An 18144-nucleotide genomic window follows, 5' to 3' on the forward strand; every position below is an offset into this window, starting at 1 on the left:
GTTTGGTTTCTCCACAAATATTTATGACCGCAATTGTTCAAATATTGAAAAAGTTTTGTATTGAATAAAACGTGAACCATGGCATAAATTTAATACAATGAAGACAGTTACAGATAACTTGAGGATCCTTTATCCTGAAAGCAAGTCAATTTGCCCGCATATTCAATGTTCCTCCCTGGTCTGCAATCTGCATTTTTGCACCATCCAAAGGCAATCCCTAAAGCCGACCTCCCCTTTCCATATTTAGGCTCCGCATGAACAATAATGGAAAACAAACTACAAGACAGTCGAAACCAATTTTTTTTTTTAAAAAAGAAAATAGTCATCGACTTAAAAAAGATTGGAGTCGCCACCGATCTTTCATTGAGGTGTAATCGGATCACCTTGAAAATGGTTTTGGTCTACGAATTTAAAAAAAAACAGGTTCGGGAGTCAGTTACATACGAGGAATGATTAGCACCCTCGTAACGCCCAAAATTGGTACCTAATCGATTAATTAATGTCTTACTGTCGAAAAATTAAAAATTCGAAAAGAAATTTAAAAATATGATCCTTTTGTTAAAATTACTTAAAAATTTAAAGAATGGTGTATTTCTCGTTAATCGAGAAAAAAATTATATCCCGTGAGTTAGGACTTAATATCTTAAATCCCGCAACAAGAATAAACACCAAAATTTATTTATTTTTAGAAATTTTGGTCATCTCGGTTTCAGAGAAGAAATCATATCCCGTAAACTGGAACACGGTCTTTTTCTGATTCCCGAGATAATTTTTAAGTAAATGTGTTTTTTTTTAAAACGGTTCGTATATTTGAAATTATCGAAAAATAGTGACCCCGTAAGTTAGGGTATGATCATTTTGAAAATCCCAAATACCAAGTGTTATGCTATCTTGGAAGCTTTTGGATAAAATGATTTCAAAACTTAAATAATATTAAACGTAATTTTTGAGTGAATAAAGCGCGATAGAATAATAATGTACAACAAGAAGTGACAATTTGTAAATCACAATGTACTCTAAATGACGACAAATAATCGATAAATACAAATAAGCAATACAATACACATGAGAGCAATAATCTTACATCACATATTATGCAAATACTAACATCAAAAGCTAATGAATTATAAGTCAATTTTGAAAGAAATACCAAGCAAATTAACACAAATAAAGTATAACAATTTTTTTTAATAGCATACAAGAAAGGAAATTCAAAATCATCAATATAAACAATAAATTATATGCAGAAAATTTCAAAATAAACAATATATATATGAGTTTGAAATAAATCAAAATGAAGATAAAAATAAATACTATGTGAAATAATAATATCTAAATGAATTTTAAAGTAAATATTGTATAAAAAAACCAAAATAAGTAGTACACAAAATAATATACATATATTTATCTAAATAAGTAATACATATGGAATGAAAATTTCAAAATAGATAATACTATATATATAATAATATATATAAAAAGTTGAAATAGGTAAAATATAATAAAATAAGTTTTTAAGGAAATAAATTATATATATATATATATGAAAATAGGTAAAAAAAGATATATATAATAGCATGAAATATATTATATATGTATATATGTGTAATAAAAATAGTTTAATATAAATCGTATATATTTGTATAAAATAGTATTGTGTAAGAATATTATTGTATAAATCTTTAAAGCAAAGAAATATATATAAGTGAATTTAAAAATGTATTATAAAATAAAACCATAAAAATATAAATTATATTGAAAATTACATAAAAATATATAAAATAATAGATGGAAATTAAAACAATAGTATATGGTAAATTTAAATAATGTTAATAATAAATTTAAAATAATAATTGAGCTTAATCATTAAATTAGATTTAAAATTAAATATATTATTTAAAAATAACATTTAAATAAATTAAAAAAATTAAACTAAACTAATAAGGATTAAATTGGATTTAAAACAAAATTAGAGGGAAAAAACGTAAATAAAATAAAATACAGGACCCGATTAAAGGCTCGAATAACTCAAAGGGACCGAATGAGAAAATATCCCCGCACTCTGAAACGCTCCGTTTCACCAGGACCAAATCAGAAACCCAAATAAAATTTAATGTATCAATTGAAGAAAATAAAAAAACTGAATTAAAATAAAAAAAATGCGGAGGGGCCAAATGCAGAAATTGCCCATTGATAAAAAAATGCGTGGATCCTCCCCTCGGGTCGGGTCACTGCTCGCGTCATAGCCTTATACGACGTCGTTTTGAGGCAACTGAAACAGGCCTTAAACGACGCCGTTTCATACCATCTATAAATAACAACATTTGTTTTTTAAAAAAATCATTCTGCCATTTTTTAAAAAAAACCTATTTCCTCTGCTAGGGTTTCAAACCCAGCCAGCCCACCGCTATTCCACCGTGAACGGCGGTCGAAGCTGCACCACAAAGGGCCTTTTAGCTCCTTTTCCCGCAGATCTGAAGGCGTCGCAAGGTAACCCTTCTTTTTTACTCTTTATTTTTTTATTCTTTAAAAATAAATCGAAACAGAAAAAAACAAAAAGAAAAAAATATTTGCTACCTTCTATCTCTATTTTGCAAAAGAACTTTGATGGTTGGTACTGAATTTTTGATTCATTCCTCCATAGAATCCCCTTTACAGATTTGCAATTGGCTTTATATAGTCGAATATAAAATAAAATTACAAAAATTACCGAATTGTATAAACTGTGAAATTTGGGGCAAAAAGGAAATCAACATTTTGCACTAAAGCAGTTTTAGACAGCAGCAGTAGTATAACTTTGAAAAATCACCAAAAATTGTGGGAATTGAATTAGAGGGTGAATAAAATATGAAATTAAATCTCATTGAGTCTAGTTTCTTATAGAAGAAACGGTGTAAGCAATAGAATTATAAATCATGCGATATGATAAATTTTGTGAGACAATGTCATAATGATTTCGGGTTCCCCTGTTCTGACTTTGGAAAATCATAAAAAATTAAAAAAAATTATGAGTTATAATTTATATTATTAGAATCCTTAATGAGTCTATTTTCAATTGAAATAAACGGAAACATCATCCGAATTCTGTACAATTAGATAATTCATTTTTAGTGAAGAGTGGTCGGAGCGTCGACAATGTAAACAGGGAAAATTTAAAGAATAAACTGTACTATTTGTCTAAACCAAAAATTCTGAAAATTTTATGGTAAGAAGATATGTGAGTCTAGTTTCAGGGAAAATTAACAGATCTTAATTTGGAGCTCTGTAGCTCTGGATAAAAATAATTTAGTGACTTTGACTCGGATAAATAACTTTGAATATACATGTGAGTGAATAGTGAAATTATAGCTAGTGTTGTTTAAGTGTGTTATACACATTAAGGATGTGGAATGGAGAGGAGGAGGAGGAGGAGGAAAAATTGGAAATATATGAATGATTTGTGTATAATTGGTCGTATGCTTAATTATAATTGATAAACGATGAAATAGAAATGATGCATATATTTGTGCAGTATTGGTCATTGTTTAAGCTCATGTGGGAAAATAAAGTTTATAATACGTGTGTGTTATATTTTTGGTATATGATTTGGCATGAAGTAATGTCGTGAATGGGTATTGAATTAACACATGTTGGAAAGTTTGATATATGAATAAATATTGTGATCATGAAAGGGGTGGTAAGGTTTAAATTATGAAATCTTTAGTGAAATGATTTATTATATGATTATTTCCAAAAATAATTATGTTTCAATGTACTAGTTTGCGACTATGGTTGAATGATATGTTTATATCTTGTGTGATGTGCATAGGAAACGAGTGTGGAAAGGTAATGAAATAGTAAGTTCATATGGCTGAAAATTAATGATTAAATGTTAATTTCATGAATTATATAATGTATGATGAGATATATTTATTGTTGAAATGAGAATAAAATAAAAATGCGAAAACCGAATAAATGATCAAATTGAGCGAAATGTTGGATTTGAGTACTTCTGATCAGTGACAAAGTGATAAGTGGTAGCTTTAGCTACACTTATCTGATCAAGAGACAAAGTGATAAGTGGTAGCTTTAGTTACACTTATCTGATCAAAAGACAAAGTGATAAGTGGTAGCTTTATCTACACTTATCTGATCCAGTGACAAAGTGATAAGTGATAGCTTTAGCTACACTTATCTGATCAAGTGACAAAGTGATAAGTGGTAGCTTTAGCTACACTTATCTGATCAAGTGACAAAGTGATAAGTGGTAGCCTCGCTACACTTATCTGATCAGGGACAAGTGATAAGTGATCATACGTAAGACCATAGTTATACTATGGCAAAGTCGAAGTGAAATACTCAATTTTCCGTAACCGTTTCCTAATTTGATTAAGGATGGTAAGTGACAAATGGGCTCAAAAGAATTAAAGTAAATGGTTAAGTGGTAGTGTATTTATACTAGGATGATGTTGTTATTTTAAAGTGACATTTTCATTGTAAAATTGAGAATTTCATAAATGTGTTATTGAATGGTATAATCAATAAACGTTGAGTTAAATGGTAAGTATGTATTAGTGTTGAACTTAATGTCATTGAGTTGTACGTGAATTAAATGGAAATTGCTAATGATATGATTTAAATTGTGAGCATGAGAAATTGCGAATTGAATGGAATGGAAATGAAGCATTGAATTGCATGAGTATGTATCGGGTCTCGTAGGCCCTAATTATTATGATTATAATATTTTGAGGATATATTGTGAAAAGTTATAGAAGCATGTTAATTATTTTGAAAGTTTTAATTTAGATGAAATTTTATAACTTGGTTAAATACGTTTACAAGTGTATGTGTTTTAGTAATGCCTCGTACCCTATTCCGGTGTTGGATACGTGTAAGGGGTGTTATATATTGGGCTTAGGTTAATTTTTAGTATGGGTTTAGGGCCTGTGTCTGGGTAGTTTAGGTTAAAAAGGTTTGGGCCATTTGGGCCGATGGACTTTGTAAACGGACATTAATTTATTTATTGGACTTTTTATAAAAAAATTTATTTATTATTTGGTTTATATTTTCTATTTGTGGCTTTTGGGCTTGGGCTAAAATTGAGCCTTACAGCTAATATACAAAATATTGATTTGATTCGTCCAAATTCAGCCCATACAAGGATTGAGATTAATATTGGATTCTAATATCGACTGTTTGTGTAGTTGTTGCAATATAGTGTTGCCATAAGAAGTGGAACAATGTGCTACAAACACAAACTAAATAATACTAAAGTAGTTTTATGCACACGTTTGTTAAGAGGATGATGTATTATTTAAGTCGATAGTACGGCCACAATTAAATTTTTGCTCTCAAATACCTTCCTAATGAAGGCAACAAACACTGACTACAAGAAGGAAATAAACACAAATTTGTATCAAGCAAAGTAGCTTCTATTGCCTAGATTTGGTGCTCTCAACTGATCATGCTCTTCTTCATAGGGGCTTGTAGTCTATATTTATAAGCTTTTACATATATATATATATATATAACAAGTTACATACCCGATCTTTACGCTTAGTGGCGCTCTTCTTTTTTTTTCCACATTTAAGTTATTATTTTTTAATTAATATATTAAAAATTGTTTTTTAAATAATTTTATAAAAAAGAAAAATGCATAATAATTAAAACCATTCATGCATTTTTTTATTTTTTATTTAATATATTATCATGTTTACTAAATTAAATTTATGCAATACAATAATTTTTTTTTTTTGCTCAGTCGATAGAAGAATGACAAAGAAAGACATTGGAAAATATCAACCTCTTTCAAAGATAAAAACATTACAAAAACTCTCAGAGTAACCTTTCGCTTTGAAATACACTCGACCTGAGACAATCAACATCTACTCAAACCAAAACTAATATGTAGCCCACAATAATCATCTCCCAACTTTCAAAAACGAAGGATTCCTTTTACCTGCTATTGCTAGAGCATCAACCATACTATTTCATTGCAATTGAACAACTACGAAATAAACTCAACACAGCTGATCAATACCACAATCAATACCAATGACTAGATTCCGCAACATTCATGCCTATAATTTCTTTCCAACTACCACTCCAAAGCACACGCAAGCTAGATTACATACTAACGGTACAATAATATTAAATAAAATAATAAATATTTAAATGTAATATATTTGATACCTATAAAAATATATTAAAATGTTTTTTAATTATTAACCGGTGCCTAATGTATGTAGCAATAGTACGAATAGTATATTTAATATGTTAACAAATGCATTAATAATATATATATATTTTGATAAATTTAATAACAATTATTTAATGTGTACACATTTTATTTATTTCCTCTCCATTACTTTGACTGCAGGGGTCATTTTCTATGCTTAAATTCACAATTGTGTTTATACATTAATTTTGAAATTTATCTTTTATTTTCAATTAAACACAATTTTTAACATAAAATCCATTCTTTTCATATTGTTTTTAATTCATTTTCTATTTTGTATTAAACACAATTTTTATTTTTATTTATTTTTCATACTATTAATGTGGGTAGAGCTAATGATATGCGGTGTTTCGTATTTGATAGTTGAAAAGGCCCTCAATGATATCAACTTGGATGCAGTAGAGATAAAAAAAAAAAAAAAAACCAACAATGGCTTTTACGAATGTCATTAGTCTAATTACATTGGTGTTGTATTGCCTAGTTATTTCTTTTGTTTTGAGGGTGTTGTTTCATATAACACTTTATTCACTTGCCAACCAAAAAAAAAACACACCTCCCCACAGGTAATTCATTTCCTAATCAACATATTATTTCTCTTTTATAATCTCTTTATTCTTGTAACAACCCGATCTTTCATTGGTGTTAGTAATTATAGTTTCAAATTTTATTTTCATAAATTGTGTTTGTGAATATTAATATTTAATTTTTACGAGACTGGTATAGAAGTATATTAAAATTTGGTCTAATAATTTTGTTTAATTGATATATAGTTAAGTAAGGTACAAGTGTAATGATCTTAAAGTAAGCGGTGTTGAAATACGGTTTGGGAACCCCATTTTCTGATGATTAAGTCTGTAGTATAAAGTTTAATTAAAGTTTGGTCTTTTAATTTTATCAATCGGATGGTTAATTAAGGTATAATGACTAAATTATAAAATTGGTAAAAGTTAATCGCTATATATTTTAATTGCTAAATGAATAATAGTCATTTTATATGTTAGTGCACGGTTGGTTGGAGGTTTTGTTAAAATAAAATTAAAAATTTTATAATTAAAGAATAAAAGAAACATAAAACATAAATAAATAAAAAAAGTCACCAATCTTTATATTTCTTCTCTTGTACTGATTGTAAGAAGAAGGAGGAGAAGCCATTGTTTGGCTTGAAGGAATTTGGCCCTTACATGTAAGTAAATTAAAAGTTCGTTTTTTTTGTAAATTTTATGTTTTTTGAGATCGTTGAAGTTCGGTTTATTTAATTTGTGTGTTATTTTTCAAAATTGTTAAAGTTTCTAAATATTGTTAATGATGAATGATTGACCAAATTGGTGTTATTTGGTTAGATTTAATGCTTAGATATGAAAAAAGATTGGTTTTTAAAATAAAAATTGTTAGTTTTAAACATAGAGACTAAATTATAAATATTTTGAAATTTATATGAAATTTATGTGAATATAGATATAAGAGAGATGTAAAAGGGATGGAATTGAGATCGGTTTCAAAATCAAAGCTCAAATGTGAAAGTTATTGTAACAACCCGGTTTTGACTCTAATCGGAATAGTGGTTTCGGGACCACACATCCGAGTCTAAAAAATATTTTAGTATTTTATTTGGTGTTTATTATGTGTGAATTTGCATGTGTGGAAGTTTCGTGAATTAATATTATGGTTTGAGTGCTTAATTAAAGAAAAAGGAGTTGATCGCGTAAAAAAATAAAAAGGCTAGTTAATGTGTAAAGTGTTAAATTGCTAATGCCTTTTTAATATGGAGTCCTTAATAGGTTATTAGCCCACTATTAAGTAAGTGGGTGGTATTGGTCAAGAATGACCTTGTATTATAAGGTATATAAATTTATAAACAAAGGTTAAATAAGTAAACTAGTAATATGTTAATATATGTTAAATTATATCAAAATATAATTCATTATTCTTCATCTTCTTATGACCGAAACTAAAGAAAACAAAAAGAGAGAAAATCATAAGCTAGGTTCGGCCAATTTACAAGCTTAATTTAAGATCGAGAAACGAAGAAAACGGAATTGGATCGGGGGAAGTCAAAAGTAGTCGAGTAGTCGACTGTGTTCGTCGATATTCGAGATTTTGGAATCGTGTTACGAGCTCGGGGATCATCAACAAGCCTATCACACTATCGACTGTTTTCTTCGGTATTTTACTAAGTTAAATTTTGAGCTTATGGCATGTATAGTCTGGATAAAATAATTGATTTTGGAACTTGTATGTATATAGCCATGCGAAAAATGGCTTGTCTTTAATCATTAGTATTTGTTTTGGTTTTTGTCTTATGGGTTCTTGATTAAGTGTTTAATTTTATAATTTTGGCTATGGCTTATTTATATGTAATATACGGTAGCTATGTTTTGTTGATAATATGGTGAATGAGATATATATATATATATATATATATATATATATATATATATATATATAATATGAGTGGAATGTATGGAATTGGTAATTAATTGAGTTGCATGTTTATAAATTTTGGAAGTGTAGGATAACTTGATTCGGGTTGTATTGATAATATGTTTGGGTGAATCTTGGTTATACTGAGTTCGGTTTTTTTTTTTTTTTAAAAAGAAAATAAAATGGGTTATCCATGATCATTTTGTTTAAGTTGAGTTTATGTGATTTTGAATGGATATTTGATGTGTATAATTTTATATTTGAAATTGATTATATTGGAGCATGAATTGAGCTTGCAATCGAATGAATTATTAAGGTGATATTTAATTATGAGTTTTGACATGTTAGTTGAATTTTAATTATGCTATGTAATAATTAGGTATTTAGAAATATCGTAAATTCATGTGGTGCTTTTAAAATATGTTTGGTTTGAAAATATAAGTGATTATATGATTCGCTTGATGTTCATATTTAAATTGATAAGTATGCGAATTGATGAATGTCAATAAAGTATAAATATGTTATAGGTAATGTGTTATAATGACCGAACATGTATTTCTTAGCCTGGTGATGATATTGAAATATGGTTATTTGGAAATGGCTCATTAGGAGTTCAGGCGTAAGCTTTGTTCTTTCATAATGATGCATATTTGTCTTTTAAATGAGTTTAAATAGGTTAGTCGAATAGAGTACATGGTAACTGGCAAGGTGTGAATATAAATTGATGTGAACAGCTGAACATAAGGAATTTAATTACTCAGGAATTTTTATTGAATCAATGTGATAATTCATAATTCTTACTTAAGATTTTAATGTACATTTTCTTGTATGGCTTTGTGACATGTTTGTTTAAATATAATTACGATTATATGCAATTCAGAATTGTTTGAAAGTTATATCTTATTTAGTAATGCATCGTAACCCTAATCCGACGACGGATAAGGGTTAGAGGTGTTACAATTATGTCGATTTCGATTTTAGGAACTAAATCAAATAAAATGCAAAAATTTAGAGGACATTTGAATAATAAAATTGAACTGATACATGTATAAAATATGATGATATAAGATGTGTAATTTATAAATTGAATAGAATAATTGTATAGATAAAAAATTGAATCAAATCAAAAATAATCGAGGAAAAGATAAAATTGTCGGATAGTCCTTAAAGATTCAACTTGTTTGTTGATTTAACCAGATCAATTCATATGGTGGTTATATATATTTATAATTTATAATTTATTTTGAATTATGAAATTGATTTGTATGTTTGTAATTTGAATTGTTTGCAATTTGGTACAAAAGGTGTGATATGAATTAAATCGTAAAGGAATGATCAATTTAATATGATGAATCTCAATTTGAGATGTTTGATGAATTTATATTTTATTATGACTGGCCGAATAGTATTAGTATGAATTTGATTGGTTATTGAAATAGAGGACTAAATTGAATAATTTATAAAATATGTATGATCTCGTAATTGAATGTGATTTGGGTAGAACTTGATATTATACTATTATTGAAATATTATTTGTAGCTAAAAACAACGCATGATTGTCAAAAGGGAAAGGGAAGGCAAGAGTCGACGACATATGACGCGAGCTTCCAGTTTGTATTTCTATAACTCGAAACTAATTATAATGAATGTATATTCATGATATATTGTATTATATAGTATTAAGGTAAGCTATTAATAGAAATTGAATTGAGAAGGATGGATATGAATGGATATAATATATAAAACAGCATGTGCCTATATTCTAAAAGATCACATGATGATTACCGAAACCACAATCCTTAAACTTGGACTTATCAAGCACTCACCAAAATATTTAACAATTCCACTAAATTAGTCCCAGAAGCCAATCCCATGATAAAAAGACATCATCGACCTTTTCCCAAACAAATCACAAAAGTGATTGTGCTTGGAATGACGTCAAAGGCGTAAAATAAGTTTCAAGAAAATTGAGACCCGTCAATCTTCTATATAAATTTATAATTTCTCAATCCATAAAAAATAATTTGCTTACCACCACCACCAACCATGTTCCTAAAATTGAATAACACCGTCAGCACAACCATCTCGCCAAATTCACACGTCAAACCAGCTCTCTCAATATTCTTCCTCCAATGTTTTCAGAATCACCATATGGAAGAGATTCATTTCACTATACTTTGAACTTTTCTCTTCAAAAACCCTATACTTTAATACTTTATTGTTTTTGAGACACTTTAAACTTATCAATGCTAACAATATTCATTTGTTAAGTACTATTTATCATGATAAATCTTAATTTTGGTCACTAAATTATGATTACGTTTTCGTTTTGGACACTTAGAGTTTTTATTTAAGTTACCAAACTATTCAAAAGTTTTTATTTAAGTTAATAAACTGTTAAGGTTCTTTTTTTTAAGTTCTGTCAGCAAGCTCTAAGCAACGATTCAACGTGGATCAATACCTATTGATGAGTAGAATAACATACCTTAAACTCAAGTTGATCTGATAGTCAATGTTGAATATCGAAGAAAAAAGTTGTTTGAATTTTGGTTTGTAGATTCATGACGTCCAAAACTGTTTCATGAAAATAAAAACTAAATTGTAGAAGAAAATGAGAAAGGGAGCTTTCGATTAGTGTAGTAAGTGCGAACAAAAAAGGACATATAGCATCGATTTTAATAACCCAATAACTTAAATGAAAACTTTTGAATAGTTCAATGATCAATTTGTAATCTTTTTTAGTTAAGTGATAAAAAAATAATTTAATGATATAATATACCTAATTTTAAATTATATATAAATGTAAAACAAATTAAATGATAATTGATTTAAAATCATTTATATTATTAATAATTGTTATATTCAATTGTATGGTTGAAACAGATAAAACACCTCTTTTATACGAAAAGAAAAAATCCAATATGATTTTAATTTTATCTACCACTTTTATAAAATAAAAAAATTATCTTTTTAAGTGTAAAGGTTTTTTTTTTCTACATTTAAGTCCACCGTTCAAATGGACAAAAATTTAATTATAAAAATTATTTAAATTGAATATAATTAAATAAGGGATAACTATTAAATTTATATATGAATTTTATTTAGTGAATTATATATATGAAATTTGAATTGTGATTTACATACATAAAATTTTGATTTTAATTTAATTGTATATATTTAATTGAATACATATATTTATTTTCATATTAAATTTATATACTTGTATGAATATATAATATATCAATATAAAATTATGCTAATTCGATAATATTATAAATCATTTATAAAAATTGAAGCAAATTAAAATTTAATAAACAAAAATACACTAATACATGTTAAATTAAAATTAAATATATAATATTAATATTTATCCCATTACTAATTAAATCAAAATTAAAACCTGTGTTGGAGTCGTAGGCTGTGAATATTTATTTCATGATAAATAAAAATTTTCTGAGACAAACAAACTAAATCGAATAAAATTTTTTGTTATTCAGATTCTTTCTTCTTTTCGATCGCTTTCTGATTTCCTCTGCTACTTTTCTCTCCACTCATCCCTTCCAATTTTCACACTCTTTTCCTCTCTTTTTTTTTTCATTTTTATTATATAAATAAATTTCAATTGATCAATTATATCAAGTTGAAACCCTAAACTCTTCAAATTTTCTGGTTGCTTATCTCCTCGTTCAGCATTAACCTCCTGGTAATTTTTTCCTTTATTATTTTGAAGGCTTTCATTTATTTAAGTTTATTTAAGTAGATCCAGGAGGAATATGTCTAAACTTTATGTTTTCTGGATGGAAAAGTTCTAAGCTTTTGGATAATGTCCATTTCTTTTTCTTGTTTTTGATTATTTCTTTGGTGTTATGTTGAATTTGAGTAGGGTTTATTTTAGGCTGAGAACTTGAAATTTAAAGAAAATGATCAGGGTGCTTGATATGTTGGGTGAAAAAATTTGTTCTTTTAGATTTAATTAGAATATGAAATGAAAGAAGAGGAAGCACTTACTTGTATTATTTTAAATTAAACAATAACCAATTGGGTGGTGAAAGCTCATTGCTTGATATTGTTGTTGTTGTTGTTGGTGGTGTGTATGTGTGTGTGTGTAGGTGGTGACAATGTCAACTCCTGCAAGGAAGAGGCTAATGAGAGATTTTAAGAGGTTGCAACAAGACCCGCCTGCCGGTATCAGTGGAGCACCTCAAGACAACAATATTATGCTTTGGAATGCAGTTATATTTGGGTCAGTTTGGAACAAAAAGGGATCCTTTTTTTTTTTTTTTTTTACTTTCATGTTTTAGGATATTTGCTTTACCTCTTTTCAGTATATTAAGTATGGTTCAATAAGCTATTCTGGTTTCTTTTCTGGTTGGGATTGCAGTCCAGATGATACTCCATGGGATGGAGGTGAGCAACTCTGATGCCCAAACTCTTATTCAAATAGGATATTCTGTGCTTTCTATTCACTTCTCAGTTGCTACAGATTAATGTATATGTAGGATCTCATATTGTTTGTTACACATCCTTTTAGGTGACTTCATGTTCTTTTTTCCCCTTTGTCAACATAATAACCATTTTATCTCTGTTTTTGACTGAAACTATAGCATATACTTATTTCTTATTAGAGAGATGGATTTTTGTGCAAAATCATGTAGTTTAATTTTCTGGGCTCTGATTGTCACTGCATCGTATGATGCTCTGACGTGGTATGAACTTTAGACAAGGTTATGCGTTCAACAGTAACAGAGTCCATTTTGAGGAGTCAAATATGTGTCTTGACAGAGCCACATAGCAGTTCGTTTGTGGTTATTCTGAGTTTTCTTTTACTATTGCCTTTGTCGTGTGTCCTTGGCCTAAGCTTTCAAAATTTTCTCAGTAATATGTGTGCCATTGCCATAGCTTTCTAATGCATGCTCTATTAAGATTGGTCCATGCTCTAGATAGCCCTATGGTAGTTGGCATTAGAAATCCTAGTTGTGACTGAGTCATTATTAAAATAACTAGAAGGTTTAATTCCTGCAAGCTTCTATGTGGATGTTTATTCTGAGTGTTTGCAGGACCCTGTCTGTTTTCCAAACTAAAAGTAATGATGTTACGATGAATGTACACGTATTGAGATGTATTCGTGTTCACAGTTTTATTGGAGTGCTGTTTCTGCCATGGCTATAAGACTGCTTGTAAGGGGGACTCTCTCTCACTAGTCTTGATATGAAATAGGAGGCAATAGTTTGATAATGGAAAAGGGATAATGTTTGTTAAATAAGCATTTCCTTGTTAAATTTTCATCCACCAACCTCCAGGGTCCAAAATAATGGATCAAATCAACAGTTGGTGGTGGTTTAGTAGGAAGATGGAATGTGTTAGTCTCTTATGTTAATATACACCTAGTGGAGAGGCCTTTCCCTTTATGAGAATAAGTATAATAACTTCAAATTTCTAGTTGGAGAAGTCTGTATGACTTGCTTGCTCATATCAGATTAAATAACCCTATGAAGCTTTGACATGGTTCCACTGATGTCTGTGCTGGATATATGCCTGTGTCAGATAAATGTCCGACATGGCGCAGCCAAATGCATATTGGACATTGCTAGATACCCCCAGGAAGAAAATTAGAAGATATTTGATATCTTTTGACACTTCAAATTTAACACTCTTTTGACCATTGTGAAGTGACTTGTTTTTGAGTTATTCAGGTACGTTCAAGTTGACACTTCAATTCACTGAAGATTATCCCAACAAACCCCCAACAGTGAGATTTATCTCCCGGATGTTTCATCCAAACAGTAAGTTACAACTGTGTTGCTTTAACTCTTCATTTTCTTTGTAGTACCTGAGATATCTGGGTATGGAGGTATGATCCTCAATTATATGAGAAAACTTAGAAAAGTCTGAGCATATCTATTTTTGGAAGACATCCATATATCTAACACTCAATCCCCAGCCTGAGTATTGGTCAGTCTTCTCTCACAATCTGTATTATTCCATCTACGGATTCAGACTTAAAATCTTTTGAATCTTTTCAGTTTATGCCGATGGAAGTATTTGTCTGGACATTTTACAGAACCAATGGAGTCCTATATATGATGTAGCAGCTATTCTCACATCCATCCAGGTACAGTAGAAACCTTTTTACAGTATGGATATAGTTGTTACTTGTCTATTATTATGAGACTATTGACAAGAATTGTTGCTACATACATCATATCAATGATCGGAAATTTTATTCAAGGAGGAGCCTGCCACCTTCCTATTCTTATTTCTAGATTTAGTAAGGAAACTTTGATGAAATTTGCTTACATATGTCCGTATGTTTAGATGAGAGAAAAACTTGGAGAATTAAATTGTTCATATCATAGGATACATGAAATTTTAACTGCAAATAATGAGTGTTCTTCTAGGATTGATTTATCTATTGTTGAAAGGTTCATCATTTGCAATCATATTTTCAAGTTTACTTCAGCTGCTGCACTCAATCCCTATTTTGATTAATTATTTTTTGAGTAAAACCTACGTTAGGTAATTCTGTTAGATTCTTCAGAGTTTGAAGCATCCAACAGTGCAGAAATGATTGTTTTCACTAGCCCTAAAATTCTTCTTTCATCCTAGATTGCATTTTTATTTAATAGATATCTCATATATACACACCTATGCGGAAATGATTGTTTGAACTGGTGATCCTGAATTAGAGATTCAATATTTTATTTAAACCGTTAAGCTTAGAACAAAATATTGGTTACTTGTTTTTTTTCATTTAGGCTCATTTTAAAAAGATAAGTTGTGTGTGTGATCATGTGATTATGTGATTAAATGATTTTAACTATCATTCCATTGATGCAGTCATTGTTGTGTGATCCAAACCCAAACTCACCTGCAAACTCAGAAGCTGCTAGGATGTTTAGTGAGAACAAGCGTGAGTACAACCGAAGAGTAAGGGAGATTGTGGAGCAGAGCTGGACAGCGGACTAACTCCACGCGGTAGTGGAACTGTCAGTTTTTAAGGTTTGATGTTGTGGTGACATTGCCACTTAGAGTGCTATTTGCAGTACTAATCAACTTTATCCTGTTCTCTTAGCATATTTGATATATACCTCATCGACATTTGCAATGTGCCGTAAGCTTGTGTAAAATAGCATATGAATTCTATGTGGTCTAAGGTGTGAGTATCGGATATGAATCTGCATCCGACACGGGTTTATTTTTTAAAGTTTTATCGTATATTAAGAGGTTCATACCATAATATCCACATCCAAAAACATGTATGTGTTTGTCTATTTGCAATGAACCATTATGAACTATTTGCATCCATATAAATCTCTTGTTGATTACGTCCCAAACCGGGTTGTTAATTTTTTTTCCTTTTGGTAGAGAAGCACAGAGCTTATGGATCTTTTGACTTTTTTGTTGGGGTTTGAAAGAGCATTTGATTGGTGATGGTAGTAGTTGCTGACTAATTTCCATGGTAATAGTTTAGATGTTTGTGTTGATAAGAGGTGCATATCCCTTTTGTGTGATGCACGCGTGGTAAATGAGTAGATGGGAAGTAAAGTATTGATATCCATGGCATCTTACTTTACCTTTGTGCATATATATGGCTGCTGCTTGAAAATGATAGGATTTTTAATGTTTCAGAAATTGTTGCTCAGTAATGGTGCTTTCTAATTTAACGATTTAGATGAAACGTTTTCCTTGATATGCTTGGTTTAATATTTCGACCCGAGAGGTTTTTCTATTATAGGTATTTGATTAAATTAGTTTTTTATTATCAAATGGATCAATTTAGTCTTTGTACTATTAAAAAGAATCACATAAAATCAAATTAAAATAATGTTAACATTTACTCTTTAAAAAATATCAATTAGTGTTTGGGTACCAGGAAAAATGTTTCGTTTAGAACCTTTTTTATTTCTCTACATAACTTATATGAATAACATATGTCAAACCTTAGTAAAACAGTTGTAGCACTTGATTCAAATTTTAGATCAATGAATATAAATCGAGAATAAAAGATTCATCTTGTAGGTGTGAACCATATCCTTTACCGGTCCATGTTTTCGGACTCTGCACTATTCTTCAAAATCCATTTTGCCACAGTCTTGCAGTCAACATAGCGATGAGCTTTTTCAGTACACTGAGACCAAGATTTGGCATAAGTTAGATACCCGTTACAGTGTAATGCCCTGCCCATGGAATCAAAATATAATATAAAAATCGTGACTTACATTCCAACAAAAGCTATGTGAGCAGATGCAGGAGACATCAAATTTCCACTTGCAACACACCCCGGAGCAGGACACCACTTGATCTACCAGTGAGCATGAACAAAAGAAAAAAGGACAAGAATGGTTAGAAGCAAAAGTATAGGGACAACAGCATAAGTGCCAAATAAGATTGGACACTTGCATGCATACATGCACCGAGAGGAATCCGCCTAATTGTCCATTGGTGGCAAGTACACAAGTTCATAGGGTATTCACCATTCGGCGGTGGCGGGGTTGGGCTAGTGGGTCGGTCAAGGCCGGTGGTGGGGTATGCGAACAAGCAACAGTGGTTCTTTGGTGCGGCTGGAACTGGGCAGGAAGTGAGGAGCAGGGGCTGGGGAGAAGATGACGAGGGGGAAAGAAAAAAGAGAGAGTTTTGATTAGTTGTTGGATTAGGTAAAGAAAGGTTTTGATAATTTTGTTTTTATTTAAATTTTAATTAGGCGGAAAAGAAATGGTAGCGTGAGAAGTTGTCAAGGGTTTCAAACAATAGATACTAAATTGAATTAGAAAAATCAAAGTTATTTTAGTAATCTCAAATCCTAATATTGGAATATTAATTGGATAAAAGATATTAAATGAAAGTAACAAAATCCCAGAAGAATTTCATAAACCATACATTAAATATCTTTGACCTGTTAGAACTAGGAGGATTCAAGAATAAACGACATCGTTTCTCCTATGGTCAGACCAAAAAAACAACAAAACTATATAACATACTAATATAAGAGAAGAGAAACGAGCAAAAGGGCAAGACAGGAGGAAATACAGAGGAGAGGGAAGCGATGGTGTTAAACAGCTCGATGGTGGTGGCAATAGCCAATATATCAGCAAATCTATGCCAATACATCGCCTGTAACCCAGAGCGGTTAAGCAGCGATCAGGTGTTGCACCTCATCTTTTGCCTTCCTTGCCATCATTTTGGCCGCCTTGCTGACTCTTTATGGCTCTACCTCTGCTTTAATCCTCCCGATCACCCTCTCTCCGATTCCAGCGACGACGACGACGACGATCCCTCTCACTCCGATTGACCTTTCCTCTTCTCTATTGTATTTTCTTCTCCGTTTCTTACTCTTTTGAATTCTTCTTGTTTTTGGGGATTACCCATTTCTGCTTGCTTTTTTTTGTTTCATCATGTTATTGCTGTTGAGTACTCCTCATTTCTTGTAAATTTTTTATTAATTAATTTTGTGCTAAATTTGAAAATCTTTGATGCTTATATTTTATTTTTAGGTTTAATTGGTTTGA

General features: G+C 30.0%; 1 protein-coding gene and 1 long non-coding RNA gene across 2 annotated transcripts; one reads left to right on the forward strand and one right to left on the reverse strand.

Annotated features, from left to right (window-relative positions):
- Positions 1-12100: 12100 nt before the first annotated feature.
- Positions 12101-15875, forward strand: LOC105764627 (ubiquitin-conjugating enzyme E2 2). Its single transcript, XM_012583275.2, has 6 exons — positions 12101-12341; positions 12748-12881; positions 13020-13045; positions 14332-14421; positions 14662-14750; positions 15476-15875. Exons 2-6 carry the CDS (start codon positions 12757-12759, stop codon positions 15602-15604), a joined length of 459 nt encoding a protein of 152 aa, XP_012438729.1. The 5' UTR covers positions 12101-12341; positions 12748-12756; the 3' UTR covers positions 15605-15875.
- A 569-nt stretch (positions 15876-16444) lies between these two features.
- On the reverse strand, positions 16445-18085 carry LOC105764628 (uncharacterized). Its single transcript, XR_001124679.2, has 2 exons — positions 16858-18085; positions 16445-16766 (listed from the first exon to the last, which is right to left on the reverse strand). It is a non-coding gene; the product is annotated as an uncharacterized LOC105764628 (long non-coding RNA).
- Between the last annotated feature and the right edge of the window lie 59 nt (positions 18086-18144).

The sequence above is a fragment of the Gossypium raimondii genome, chromosome 12 (genome assembly GCF_025698545.1).
Source record: "Gossypium raimondii isolate GPD5lz chromosome 12, ASM2569854v1, whole genome shotgun sequence".
Taxonomy (NCBI): Eukaryota; Viridiplantae; Streptophyta; class Magnoliopsida; order Malvales; family Malvaceae; genus Gossypium; species Gossypium raimondii.

Bases quoted from the DNA above. Each gene is read 5' to 3' on its own strand.
- LOC105764627 (XM_012583275.2), top strand. From the start codon at position 12,757: ATGTCAACTCCTGCAAGGAAGAGGCTAATGAGAGATTTTAAGAGGTTG. The intron at 12,882-13,019 runs GTCAGTTTGGAA...TTGGGATTGCAG, and splicing joins TGGAATGCAGTTATATTTGG to TCCAGATGATACTCCATGGG. The intron at 13,046-14,331 runs GTGAGCAACTCT...TGAGTTATTCAG, and splicing joins TGATACTCCATGGGATGGAG to GTACGTTCAAGTTGACACTT.